Source organism: Typopeltis vanoorti, chromosome 15 (assembly GCF_054136105.1).
Source record: "Typopeltis vanoorti isolate ZY-2024b chromosome 15, IOZ_Tvanoo_1.0, whole genome shotgun sequence".
Lineage (NCBI taxonomy): Eukaryota > Metazoa > Arthropoda > Arachnida > Uropygi > Thelyphonidae > Typopeltis > Typopeltis vanoorti.
Genome location: NC_143563.1, coordinates 85,097,265 through 85,109,544, shown reverse-complemented (window position 1 = coordinate 85,109,544; position 12,280 = coordinate 85,097,265). Strand labels below are relative to the sequence as shown.

Below are 12,280 nucleotides of genomic sequence, written 5' to 3'. Positions count from 1 at the left end.
TACCATCAATGCCATCCATCGCCCATCATTATTATAATATAATAAAATAAAATTAACTGAAGTGTCAATGGAATTTATACATACTATTAAAGAAATATTTGTCCCTGCAGGAAGGTTACACTTATGCACAGGTATAGCATCCTTTAAATTAATAATTCCCTTTTTTTTTTTTTTTTTTTAAATGCCAGTGGTCTCATTGTGAGAGATTAATTATCTACCACAAACATCCACACCTACAATGGGTTTAGAACATATACTTCTCAAAGAGCAAAATCCACTCAGTCAACCATGATGGCAAATATGACCGTTTTCTAATTTTTCTGCTATCTTACAACTGATGATGCAGCTATTAGTTAACATGTTATTATGTTGTATAATACAAGGAAATAATGCAAAAATTGGTGTGCTTGGCAACTGAGAAAGTAGATAGCTCAGCTAGCAGAGTGGTGGACTGTAGTTAGCAAGTCAGTTATCCATACGTCAGTGGTTCAAATCCCTCTCAACAGAATTACGTGTGTGTGTGTGTGAATGCACGTGACTGAGCATTAGGTTAAAAGCCTAATGCTCAGTTGATAGAGCACCAGGCTTTTAACCTAAGAGTCTATGGTTCAGGTTCATGTTCAAGCATTAAATTTTTATGAAGACAAGGTGGCCAAGTGGTTAAAGTAGTCGACTAATCCATTGGGTTCTATCCACATGGGTTCGAATCCCATCCTTGTCGGGAAGTTTTGGTTGCTGCAAGAGGAGAGAAGATAGCGCAAGTGGTGAACATTGGTGCCGAAAAATAAAATATTTTTGGAGGTCTTTAGCATCAATTAAGTCATTCTTTTGGCATCATTACATTTATGAAGGTTTGTGTGATTAACTGTAAGGGTAGTGTGTTTAATTTACTGATTTTTAAATATTTGTTTACTGTATTGTAAACAACAGGAGAGTTCAATGTGCATGATTACATTTGCTGCAGCATGTGCAAAAAGAATGAGAGATTTTTGGAAGGAGAATGAAACTAGAGAACAGATTTGTAGAAAGTGTTTTGTAAGCGAATGCCAGAAGCATGAAAAGAGTAAGAAGACTGATAGCAGTGAGTTGAAAGACAAAATACATGATAATACAATTGGCATAGTTAGTGTTGCAAGTGGTTGAGTGACTGTAAGAATAATACAGTGGAAAATGAAGAGCAAGACCAGAAGGTAATGGAAAAGATTGCATACTTACATGAACTTCTTCAAAGAAGAAAATGTGTGACTGAGTAGTTGGAGAAATGTCTGGCAGATGGTATGGCACAGAAGCAAAAGAAAGGAGAGAGAGAGGGAGAAAGAAGAGCATGAAAGAGCAAAAGTGTGAAAATAAAGATCAGATTTGATATGGTGATTGATGAGTAGTCCTTGAGGTGAGTGTGATGAAATCATGTTTTCCTGGAGCTAAGATAAAGGATGTCAGTTATGCTGCACGGATGCTGAGAGTTAAGGTGAAAGAGATGTTTATTTTGGCTGGTACAAATAATTTAGCAGGTGACAAGCATGATATGCAAGAGGACATGGAAGAATTGCTAGTGCATGCAAAACAGAAGAGCGATAAAGTAAAGTTGTATATATTGTCACAGTATGATAGAAGCAAGCTGAGATGGAGAGCTATGATCATGAATGAGGTCAGTGCACAGATTCTGCAGGAGGAATGGTATGGAATTTGTGGACTTGTGGAGTGAGTTTAAGGGAAGGAAGGATTTATATACGGTGGGTGAGTTGGTGTTTCACTGAACACTTTAACACTTGAGAAAGTGTTGTTCAGTGAAAGTTCACAAGTACAAAGTCAGAGAAACAAGAATGTTTAGGGGAGATGCATGTGAACATGGATCCAAACAACCTAAAGGTTAGTAAGTGGGAGAGAGATCACATGGTGCAAAATGTGACACCCGAGGTTAACTTTGGTGGGCTAAACAACACAAGGTGTAAGGGAGGTCATGGGATGAAGAGGGATATTGCAGTTTATGTATACTAATGCCAGAAGTATTTGAAATAAGGTTGAGGAGTTTCTTTTGGCATTGGTTAGCACAATTTGGCCAAAAATTATGGTATTTTTAGTGAGATTTGGTTGACTGAGAATGACATGTTCATAGGAATAGAATGCAAATGATATAGTGTCTTCTGAGGAGACAAAAGGAAAAGAATGGGGGAAGGGTTTTGCTAATGATGGAGGAATTAAAGCCAAAAAGAGTAAAAGTACATCACAGGAACAGGAGTTCAGAGGGCAGTTCATTTGAAGCTATCTAGTGTGAGATAGAGGCCAACAGGACTAATTATGCAATTGGTTGCTGCTATAATCTAGGCAGGGTATACATGAGAATGTAGATGACATTTACTTGCAAATTACCATGATGAGTACAAGTCGATTAATTACAGATGACATTTACTTCAAAATTACTATGATGAGTACAAGTCGATTAATTATTACGGGGGATTTCAACTATGGGGGGGGGAACATACATTGGGAAGAGGAATGGTAACAGGAAGGGAAGAAAATGGAATTTATACAGCTGCTGAGAGATAACTTCATTACATGTTGCCTCAGCAGAGGCAACATGTAATGAAGAAATGAAGAAAAATGTAATGAAGAAAAAAATGTTGTGTCCTCTCTGAGGACACAACATTTCAGAGTGGATCTGATCATTGAATCAGTCAGAGAACTTGCCACTAACCAATCGAGCTATGCTGCCTCCACTTAGAGAAAGTGATCATGTAGTCTTGATTTTGTGAGATTGCCAGATATGCAGAATTTTCTTTTAAGAAGGGATTACAAAGCAGGTGATTATGACAAGCTGAGAAGTCAGCTTTCAGCAGAGCCATGGGATAAGAATTTGGAGATGTTGGTGATGCATGGGAGGTAGTGTCAAGGGTTGATTGAAGAAAGCAGTATCTGAATATATACCTAGAGTCAGAAGGATAAATCAGGTAGGAGTTAAGTCCATGAACAGCGTCATTATTCAGTAGTTGCACACAAAGAAAAGGTTGTGGAGGAATGATAAAGAAAAAAATGATCAGTATGCCAATGAGCAGTATAAGATGCAGACAAGATGACCAGTATGGTAAGTAAGATTAAACCTAATTATGAGAGAAAGCTAACTGATGAAGCCAAAAGGAACCCTAAAGAGTTTTTTCACTATATGACAAGTAAATGGAGGAATGATTATGGAAGAATGATTTTAAAAAATGCTGATGGTGCAGAGGTAATAACAGAACCAAACCAAATAGCTGAATTACTGGGTGAGCATTTTGCAGGGATGTACCATCTAGGTGGTGACAGTGCAATGCCAAATGTGACATTGACTGAGAGGAGAATCGAGGTTGAAGAAATGGAGGTTTAAAATACTGCAGAACCTCAATTTGAACATAAGCATGGGATAAATGACATATTGGCCCATGTATCAGCTCCTCTGACCAAGCTGTTTAATTTAAGCCTCAGTAGTAGGAAGGTGCCAGTGGAGTGGAAAGAGGGCAAAATAATCCCATTCCATAAAGGAGGTTTCAAGAAAGATGTAGCAAATTATAGGCCAATCAACATCTCAAGAGTGGTGGTTAAGGTATTGGAGAAATTGGTGAAAGACAGAATTCAGGACTGGATAGATAGGAATATGATACTCTATAAGGAACAATATGGTTTTTGAAGGTAGGTTTTGCCTTAGTAAATTTGCTTCCTTTTATAATCAAGTGACAATGGAGTTGGATATGGGAAACGGCTACTCAGTGATATTGCTAGACTTTGCAAAGAATTTACAAGATTCCACTTAGAAGTGTATTGCATAAATTGGAGCAATGGGGAAGGATATGAGTGATTTGGATTGGAGGGTGGCTAATGGACAGATATCAAAGAGTGGTTTATGAAGGAGTTGAGTTCAAAAGAAGGCAAGTGACCAGTGGTGAACCACAGGGCTCAGTATACCTGGTCTTCTGTCAGGTATACTGAGCCCTGTGGTTCAGTGAAACAGGTAATGATTAGACAAGAGATATTCAGTTGTTTTCTAACAATGCTAAACTGGGAAAAGCAATGGTGAATGAAGGTGATGCAGAGATCCTACAGGAAATACTTCAAGTAGAAGTATGGGCAGAAGTAAATGGCTGCAGTTCAATGTGGAAGTGTAAGGTAATGCACTCTGGGAAGAAGTCAGAAGCCGTGTACTATATTTATGAAACTGAACTACAGGAAACTGGTGAGGCCAGGGTCTTGGGAATGATTGTGGACAGGGAGTTGAAGTTTAGAGGGCATAATGTGAAGGTAACTAAAGCAGCACATCAGATTACACAATTGTTGAAGAACACACTATCAAGCAGGGATAGAATGATTATTGTTCCCCTATATAACACTTTAACTGGATTACTACATGCAGATCTGGACTCCTAGATTCCATGGTGATGGAATCAAGGAGTCCATGGAGAGAATCCAAAGGCAATTGACAAAGATTGTGGTAATAATCTCTGTGGAATGCTCCCTATAAGAATAGACTGATAGTCTGCAGGCTTCAAAAATTAGCAGATAGACAAAAAAGAGAAAAATGATAATAGTATTTAAGTTATTACTGGGATTTTTATAGGATTGACAATGAAGACTTTTTCAGTACATGGCAAAAAGGGAGAAAACAATGGATTATCAGTGGAAGTTGTGTAAGAGTGTGGTTAATAAGTGTGTTAAGAGTAGGTTTTTTGCTTGGAATGTGGTGAATGGGTTGCCAGAGGTAGGTGTATTATCAGTGAATGAGTTTAAGAAGTATGATAGGTATTGTGTGAATGATGGCTAGTGTGTGAATAATTTATCTCCCACAATGAGTCTTCTGTCTCCATGGAGATACCTGTATAATAATATTATTTGTATCATTCATTGTTTTGTACGATGTGCTGTTGCCTTATTTTCTGAAATACTTATACAGTATATGCATTCTCATAAAAATTAGATGGTAAAAAACCCACAATCATTGTTACCTTTTCTTTTTAATCATAACACCAACTAAAATTTTGAAGTAAATTTTAAAAGTGTAAAGTGAACTAAATTATATTAATAAAACTAGTAAAAAGTGAATGCAAGTATACTTGAGAAACGGTTGAGAAGAATTGTGGAAGAAAAGCATGGTGAAGAATAAGCTGGATTAAGGACAAATAGAGGCTGTCAGGATCAGATCTTCACTTTACGACAAATATTCGAGAAAGCATGGGAATATAACAAAGTTTTGTCGATTTGGAAAAGGCATATGACAAGGTGCCAAGAGAGACGCTATTCAATACGCTACAGTTTATATGGTGTCGATGGGGCATTATATCAAGCAATACTTAGTCTTTATTTGAGTTGTAAGTCAGCAGTTAGAATTGAAAGAAGTACAGGAAGATGGTTTGATGTTAAATCTGGGGTGAGACAAGGATGTACATTATCCCCTCTGTTATTCATTATCTATGTGGATCACATTATGAAGGAAAGTGGTATTAAACATGATATCAAAATTGGAGATGTTAATGTCAGCTCTTTGCTTTATGCGGATGATGTTATACTTCTAAATGAATCCGCTAAAAGTCTGCAAGATTCTCTGACTAAATTGAATAACTGTTATAATAGATATGGTACAAAGGTTAGCAATAAAAAGACAAAGACAAAAAAAATAGGCAGAATCATTGAAAATGTCAACTGTGTTGTGAATGGAGAACCTGTGGAACAAGTAAAACATTTCAGCTACTTAGGCACGATTTTTAGTGAAGATTGTAAATTAAATATAGAAATAGACAACAGAATCAGCAAAGTTGGTATGTTGAGAAGTCATCATCAAATTCCTGCCATGTACCCTCAAGGGGTGTACAGGATATGATAGTACTACATGAAAAAAATTACATCATTACTAACTTCGTATCTACAATTTTCCTCCACATCAGTCAGTTACTTGTCAAGACTCCAACATTATCAGATCTTATATTTCTATCGTCTAAGGCACTTTGTAACGTATCAATCCACCTATATCTTGGTCTTCCTCTGGGTCGTTTTGCTGCCAACCTGGCAGAGAACACTTGTTTTGCTAATCTTTCCTCTCCCATTCTGTTTAATGGTGGGAAGTCAACTGAATAAATTCATATGGAATAAGAGAGAAATTAGTCGGAACACTAAATTAGCTGTATACAAGACAGTGTTCAAACCAGTTTTAACTTATGGATCTGGGAGCTGGGTCAGAAGTAAAACACTTGACCATAGAGCAGAGACTGCAGATATGAGTCCTGAGAAAGATTAGAGGCGTGAACAGATGGCATCAATGGAAATATCATATTAAAAACGACGATATTAGGAAAGAACTTGACATTGTCAGCATCCAGGAATGTGTTAGCAGAGCTAATCTCAGGTGGTATGGTCACTTAAATAGAATGGGCGAAGAAAGATTAACAAAACAAGTGTTCTCTGCCAGGTTGGCAGCAAAACGACCCAGAGGAAGACCAAGATATAGGTGGATTGATACGGTACAAAGTGCCTTAGATGATAGAATAAGATCTGATAATGTTGGAGTCTTGACAAGTAACAGACTGATTAGGAGGAAAATTGTATCTAGGAAGTTAGTAGTGATGTAATTTTTTTCATGTAGTACTATAGTTCGCCCACCATTTGTAAGTCCCAGCTTCGCGTCTTTCCAAGAATAGTCGATTCATGCTGAAAGGGAGAAAGAAATGAAGGACGTCCGAATTGGTCGCCAACACGCGAAATCACGTGCTTTATAAGTAAAATTTTCCAACTGTTATACAAGCAACATAGTTAACTACAATAATCATAAAAGAGAAGTTAATTTTCCGACAGGTAAATCCCACAATACGGACTGATTATCCTATTATCGGAATGGATTCTCCTTTTTCTGAGATGCGCAGAAGTGTCGAGGGACCTCTAATCACTGGGCAAACTATATCATATCCTGTACACCCCTTGAGGGTACATGGCAGGAATTTGATGATGATGATGAAAAAAGTGAAAAAAAATGTTTCTCAAATCCCTTTCCCAAAGAAATTTTACTTCCCTTCTGACATTGCCTTCAATATATATCATTATCATCATGCGTATCAAGGATTTAGGCCTAGAATGGCCTGTTCCGGCCTTAGTCATCATTGAATCGTTTAAGAGGACGTCGTAGTTTTCTTTTTCCTAATGGCTTGTACTTTAAGGCTTGTTTTGGTAATCTTTCTATTTTCATTCTTTGAACGTGTTCCATCCATTTATGTTTATATTTTTTAATTTTTTCTATTACTGGTTCTTGGTTTAATTCTTTCATAATTTCTTCGTTTCTTTTGTGATCAAATAGGGTATACTTTGCAGTTTTTCTCATAAACTTCATTTCTGCTGTTGTTAATCTTTGTCTTTTTGTTTTATTGTCCAGATTTCGCTTCCATATATTAAGACTGGTAGGGCTAATGTATTGTATACTTTTATTTGGTTTGTTTTTGAACTGGGTTTGGTTTAAATATAGAGTTAATTACACCTGTTATTTATAATTATTTTGCAATTTTTACGTTTATATCCTTTTCATTTTCATATGTGATCATACATCCTAGGTAGTTAAATGAATTCACCTGTTCTAAGATCTTGTTATCTATTACTATTTTAGTTCTTGCTGGATCTTGTCCTTTAAAGGCCATAGTTTTTGATTTTTCTGTTGATATTATCATACCATAATCTTTGGCTATCTCATTTAGATCTAAAATAGTTTTCTGCAAGTTATCTTCAGAATTTGTAATTATCATTTGGTCGTCGGCAAAGAGGAGAGTGTTTAAGTTTACTGTAGGAGAAAGTTTAATTCCTTGATGTAAATTTTTATTCCATTTTATTATTATTTCATTTAAGTAGATATTAAAAAGAGTTGCTGAGAGGGGACATCCCTGTCGGACCCCTTGATTTATCTCTCTCATATATGATAGCTCGTGATTTAATCTTATTTGTATTTGATTATTTTCATATATATATATACTTGTGATAGCTTTTAGGATATTATTTGGTATTTGTCTTTCTTTTAATATGTTAAATCATATGTTTCTTTTAACTTTGTCAAATGCTTTTTCAAAATCAATAAATTCAATATCTGTTTCTAAATTGTATTCTCTTCTTTTCTCTATTATTCATTTTAGGCAAAAGGCTGGGTCTATACATGATCGTCCTTTTCTAAATCCATTCTGTACTTCTAAAATAAAGTTTTCGGAATATTTCATTAGTTTGCTATTTAAGATTCTGCTATATATTTTGTAACAGGAATTTAGTATACTGATACCTCTATAGTTTTTAGTATCATCTCTATTATGTTTTTTAAAAATAGGAATCACAATTGTTTTTTTCCATTCTATTGGAAGGATACCAGTTGGGTAAATTTTATTTAAAAATAATAAGAGTCTTTCAAAGAGTCTTTCTTTGAATCTTGTTCCTGTGTATTTATATAGTTCTGAACCTAGCTTATCTTCTCCAGGTGATTTTCCGTTTCTTGTTTCTTTCAGGGTGATTACTAATTCTTCTTTAGTTATTTCCTTTTCATTTTCATTAATTGTTTGCCAGTTGTCTTTTTTAAAATATTTGTCTGTCCACACTTCTGTGTAGTAATTTAGAAATTCTTCTAATTTCAATTCTGTGTTTAATTTTATGTTTTCTTTGGTATCTGCATTTAAGTGTTTCAAAATCTTATATACATTGGGCCATATTTTATATAAATCATGTTCTAAATTAGAAACAAATTTGTTCCATGATTCTCTGTGTCTTTTTCTGACTTCTATTTTAGCTATGGCTCTTATTCTTTTATATTCTATTTCATCTTCTAATCTTTTACTGCTTAACCATTTGTGATAGGCTTCTTTTTTCTTTTTGATTATTTCTTTGATTGTATCATCCCAGATCTTCATTTTTTTCCTTTTATTGAATTTTTTGGCCTTTCCTAAGCTTTCATTTGCTGCTGCATTTAGTATTGTTTTTATATTAAGCCATTCTATTTCTATTTCTTTGTTTTGTTTTATTTAGATATTGTTTAATTCTTTGTTCATATAGCCATTGTACATTTATGTCATTCAATAGTCTGGTTTTATAAACAAATGCTTCAATTTTTCTTTCTGTTCTTGTTACTTGTAGCCATTTAGGTGGTAATCTTAATTTTATTTTAACAAGGAAATGATCACTGCTTATTTCATATCCTCTGTGAACTCTAACATCTAGTGAAAATGTTGATGTCTTTTCATTTAATATGAAGTAATCTAATATTGATTTCCATCCTCTTGCTGCCCAAGTATATTTATGTATGTCTTTATGTTTATAGAAGTAATTCATTATTTTTAGGTTATTATAAATTACAAAGTCAATCAATTTTTCACTATTCCTGTTTAGAGTATGTTCTCCATGTATTCCTATATTAATTTTCGTGTTTCCAATTCTTGCATTTAAGTCTCCTGCTAAAATTACATAATCATTTTTATTTATTTTATTATATATGTTTTGTAGCTGATTATAAAAATCAATATTATCCTGTTCTCTTCCTTCTTTTGGGGCATATAAACCAATTATTGTTAAATAGCCGCTATCTATTTTTATTCTAGCTTCTATTATTCTTTCATTCTATAATTTATAATGTTTTAACTGTTTTGAAAGGGAGTTATGAATCCAAATCATGACTCCTGCTTGTGCTCTTTGGTCTCTGTCGACGCCACTGTATATCACATTAAAATTTTCGATTCTCATAGTTCCTTTTAATTTCTTTTTTGTTTCAGTGATTACTGCTATTTTAAAATTTCTTTCATTTAATAATTAGTCTAATTCTATTTCTTTATATGCTATTCCTCTTACATTCCAGTTTGCTATGTGTATTATATTTTGTCGTTTCCATTTTTGTTTTACCTTTTCCATTCCAGGGTCGTTTCCCATTGATTCAATCCGATTATCTTTTTCTGTCAGCTTACAAGTAGGATTATGTTCTCCATGTCAGGGGACTAGCCTGACGATGGAATAGTTCAGTGGTAGGGCTGCTACCTTAAGGCTTCTGGACTAGCCTTCTTCCGAATTTAAACCCATAGGAGGAATAGGGTATATTAAAGGGGAAAGAGTAGATTATAGAAGAATCATAGTAAGGTTTATAGAGAGGGCATAGTTGTAAGGCCAGAAATGAAAAGACCCCATGGCCCTCGAGTACTCTAATAGCATAAGGGTCATAAAATAAGAAGAGTTGGCTGATAAGGCCTTATAGGAAAGATTAAAGTAAGTGGATCTTCCTCAAAGTAGAAGGAAGAGAGGACAGATCCAGCTAGGGGTCCATGGGAGTGCCGTTTCCCTTACAATCAAGATGATTGCCCCTTATGGGCCTGTTTAATATATATATATATATATATATATATATATATATATATATATTTCGGACAACATATTAAAATTATTCAATGCAGCACTGGTGAATAACTCAACTATGGTTATTGGACTAATAGCAGGAGAATGACAGGGATAAATGTGGCTGTTATGTAAATTTTATCAAAACGTAAGATAATAATGCATTTCTTAAAAAAAGTAAATTTATTATTTAAACAAATATTCCATTCCTATTAAATGCGACCAGTAATAAAAATGTGACTCCAAAAAGACGGTCACATATAGCTTCAACCTACGCATTATTATTACACTGTGGAGTATACTGTCCGCACTATTTTTGATTTATAATAATTTGGAACTTTAACTACTCCTGCAATAAATCGTGTAAAGAAATCTTTGGCCATTTATTTTATTTTGCTTAATTTATGCCGAGAGCTGGTTGGAAAAGCGGAATAGAGAAAACCGTGCAAGCTTCCGGTAATTTAATCCGCCTCAGTGTTTAAATACCGGTCTCAGGTGGTGCAGCTTTATCACCTAAACAGACAAACAAGTAAGAGTCCACATACAAACTGTCAGGAATCCCATTTCCCCCATCCACACAAAAATATCTTCCCGGTGTTATCTCATCCCACCCCAAATTTCCCAATGTGACTAATATCAGTCACAGATATAAACACTTCAATACAATTACTAATTATATGAAGAGCCAAAGGCTTCAATTACAAATTAATTCGACAACATATGATGTGGATTACACGGTTTAAAATAAACAACAGCGTTTTTAATCAATGCCTTCAGTTACTCTCGCTTCGCTAATAATCACTGAAAGCTGGATTAATATTACTTCCTGCTTCATGATACTACTAACCTACTTTATCGACGAGGTAAACAAGATGAATCTGTATTGTACACCTAGGAAATAAGAATATAGGTACTTCGCTTTCACACCTTCTCATAATAAACAGATATTTCTAATATTCGGATATAATTACAGTACAATAATTATTACATTTCGAATACATAATTTCAAATGGATTTTCTCACCTGTTTGCCCAGTCCATATGACCAAGCATAATGCAAAATTGGTATATCATCTAGTAGTCTAAGAATAACTCTACAGTAAGAGAGGTCAGCGCTGACCGCCCTCAATTTTACAGAAGCTCTGCCTTTAGAAACAGAACTAACATAAAGGGATACATATTCTAAAGTTCGCAGAATTTTATCTCGACCTGTGTGCGTGTTCAAAAGTTTAGCCACTAATTCCATACTGCCACCATTCAATACTTTATTAAATGAAAATGTTCCACATTACCTTCCTAGCAGATTAAACGCCGCTAAAGAACCTTTCTTGATTCGTCAGAGAAATCACGCCACACAGCGTACATTAAAACAGTACAAACACATTGGCGGTGTAAACAAAATTTTTATGCTTCCTATCTCATTTCAACCTAAAGATGTAGCAGACGATATAACTACAAAACATATTGTCAGTGCTGCCAAAATAAACTAATTTGACGTGTGTTATATTTAGATGATCTTATTTTATAGAAGTCACAATAGGATTAAAAAATAGCATAAATATAGCAAATATATATTAAAAACAACTTACTCGAGTACTGCGAATATAGTATTATTTATATCTTAAAGTAATGATACATTTTAATATGAAAATATAACTTTAATCGTTATAAATAATTAGAAGATAAAAAAAAGTACTTGAAACTAATTATAAAGTATAAATAGACATAAATATATAAACATTTTCATTGCACAAAAGGGATGGATCGCACCCTTTAACTTCAGGAAATTGGTGTCTCCAGCTGTCATCATCGTCACAGTCAAATGAATAAATTGTTGTCGCTGCTAGAGGAAATGCAAGTTTTTAATCCCAACTTGTGTTTATTTCCATGCACTTATGTCAATTTTGTTAACTTGCGAGGTTAAAAATTCC

The 12,280-nt window shown here is 34.5% G+C and overlaps 1 protein-coding gene across 1 annotated transcript in view; it reads right to left on the bottom strand.

The window, feature by feature from the left end:
* LOC150098947 (peroxisomal membrane protein 11C-like) overlaps positions 1-11,640 on the bottom strand; it is an 87,648-nt gene extending 76,008 nt beyond the window's left edge. The window contains exon 1 of the mRNA XM_090405368.1: positions 11,374-11,640. Within this exon, the coding sequence (XP_090261494.1) occupies positions 11,374-11,595 (222 nt within the window). The 5' untranslated portion in view covers positions 11,596-11,640. The remainder of the gene's footprint in view (positions 1-11,373) is intronic.
* Positions 11,641-12,280: the final 640 nt, after the last annotated feature.